Source organism: Oxyura jamaicensis, unplaced genomic scaffold (genome assembly GCF_011077185.1).
Source record: "Oxyura jamaicensis isolate SHBP4307 breed ruddy duck unplaced genomic scaffold, BPBGC_Ojam_1.0 oxyUn_random_OJ71831, whole genome shotgun sequence".
NCBI lineage: Eukaryota > Metazoa > Chordata > Aves > Anseriformes > Anatidae > Oxyura > Oxyura jamaicensis.
Genome location: NW_023310712.1, coordinates 1 through 1330, shown reverse-complemented (window position 1 = coordinate 1330; position 1330 = coordinate 1). Strand labels below are relative to the sequence as shown.

Below are 1330 nucleotides of genomic sequence, written 5' to 3'. Positions count from 1 at the left end.
AAACACCCAGTCATCACTTTCCACATGGCAACCTTGATCTCCTGGTTCCTCATGCTGTAGATGAAGGGGTTCGCTACTGGAGGCACCACCAAGTACAGGAATGCCAGAACAAGATCCAGGGAAGGGGAGGAAATCGAGGGGGGCTTCAGGTGGGCAAAGATAACTGTGCTGAGAAAGAGGGAGACCACGGCCAGGTGAGGGAGACACGTGGAAAAGGCTTTGTGCCGGCCCTGCTGTGAAGGGATCCTCAGCACGGCCCTGAAGATCTGCACGTAGGACAGAGCAATGAAAACAAAACACCCCAACAACAGAAAAGCAGTAGCTGTAGTAAGTTGAGATTCCCTTAGGTAGGAGTCTGAGCAGGAGAGCTTGAGGATCTGGGGAATTTCACAGAAGAACTGCTTGAGGGTATTGCCACAACAGAGAGGCAGGGAAAATGTATTGGCCGTGTGCAGGACAGCGTGGAGAAAGCCACTGCCCCAGGCAGCTGCTGCCATCTGGGCACAAGCTCTGCTGCCCAGGAGGCTCCCGTAGTGCAGGGGCTGGCAGATGGCAACGTAGCGGTCGTAGGCCATGACAGTGAGGAGGAAATACTCTGAACTGAACAAGAAGACTAAAAAGAAGACTTGTGCAGAACACCCTTGATAGGAGATGGCCCTGGTGTTCCAGAGGGCATTGGCCATGGCTTTGGGGAGAGTGGTGGAGATGCAGCCCATGTCGAGGAGAGCAAGGTTGATGAGGAAGAAGTACATGGGGGTGTGGAGGCGGTGGTCGCAGGCTACGGCGGTGAGGATGAGGCCGTTGCCCAGGAGGGCAGCCAGGTAGATGCCCAGGAAGAGCGCAAAGTACAGGAGCTGCAGCTCCTGTGTGTTTGCGAATGCCAGCAGGAGGAACTCGGTGATGGAGCTGCTGTTACACATTTACTGCCTCTGAGTAAGGGAGCCTGTCCAAAAGAAGCAAAGACAGTGCAAAAATTAAGGACTTTTCTGACCCCAATCCATTGCATGTCTCAACAAACCCCACACAAACAACATACTGCCTCTCTCATTTCAGGACGATCTTTCTGCCGCTCCTTGTCCTTTCTCTGGTTGTTTCTCTGAGGGTGCCACAAGAAGCAGGGGGCTGTGCTGTGGGCTCTGTGGCAGTCAGTCCTGGTCTACAGCAACAGGTCAAAGGGAACCTGGAGTGAGCTGGACATGTCCCCGCTGCATGACGTGAGGAGATGGCCAAAGAATTCCCTGAGACAACAAAGGTGATGTCGGTACCGTCTGTATGCTGAGGTGTGTGAGGTGCCTCAGAGCAGCAGCAGTGCTCAAGGAGCCTTAGTCTC

General features: G+C 54.1%; 1 protein-coding gene across 1 annotated transcript; it reads right to left on the bottom strand.

Moving 5' to 3' along the window:
* Positions 1 to 524: 524 nt before the first annotated feature.
* On the bottom strand, positions 525 to 920 carry LOC118159725 (olfactory receptor 1F12-like; the record flags this gene model as incomplete). Its single annotated transcript, XM_035314292.1, has 1 exon — positions 525 to 920. A coding segment is annotated over exon 1 (396 nt), but the record flags the coding sequence as incomplete, so codon positions are not given.
* Positions 921 to 1330: the final 410 nt, after the last annotated feature.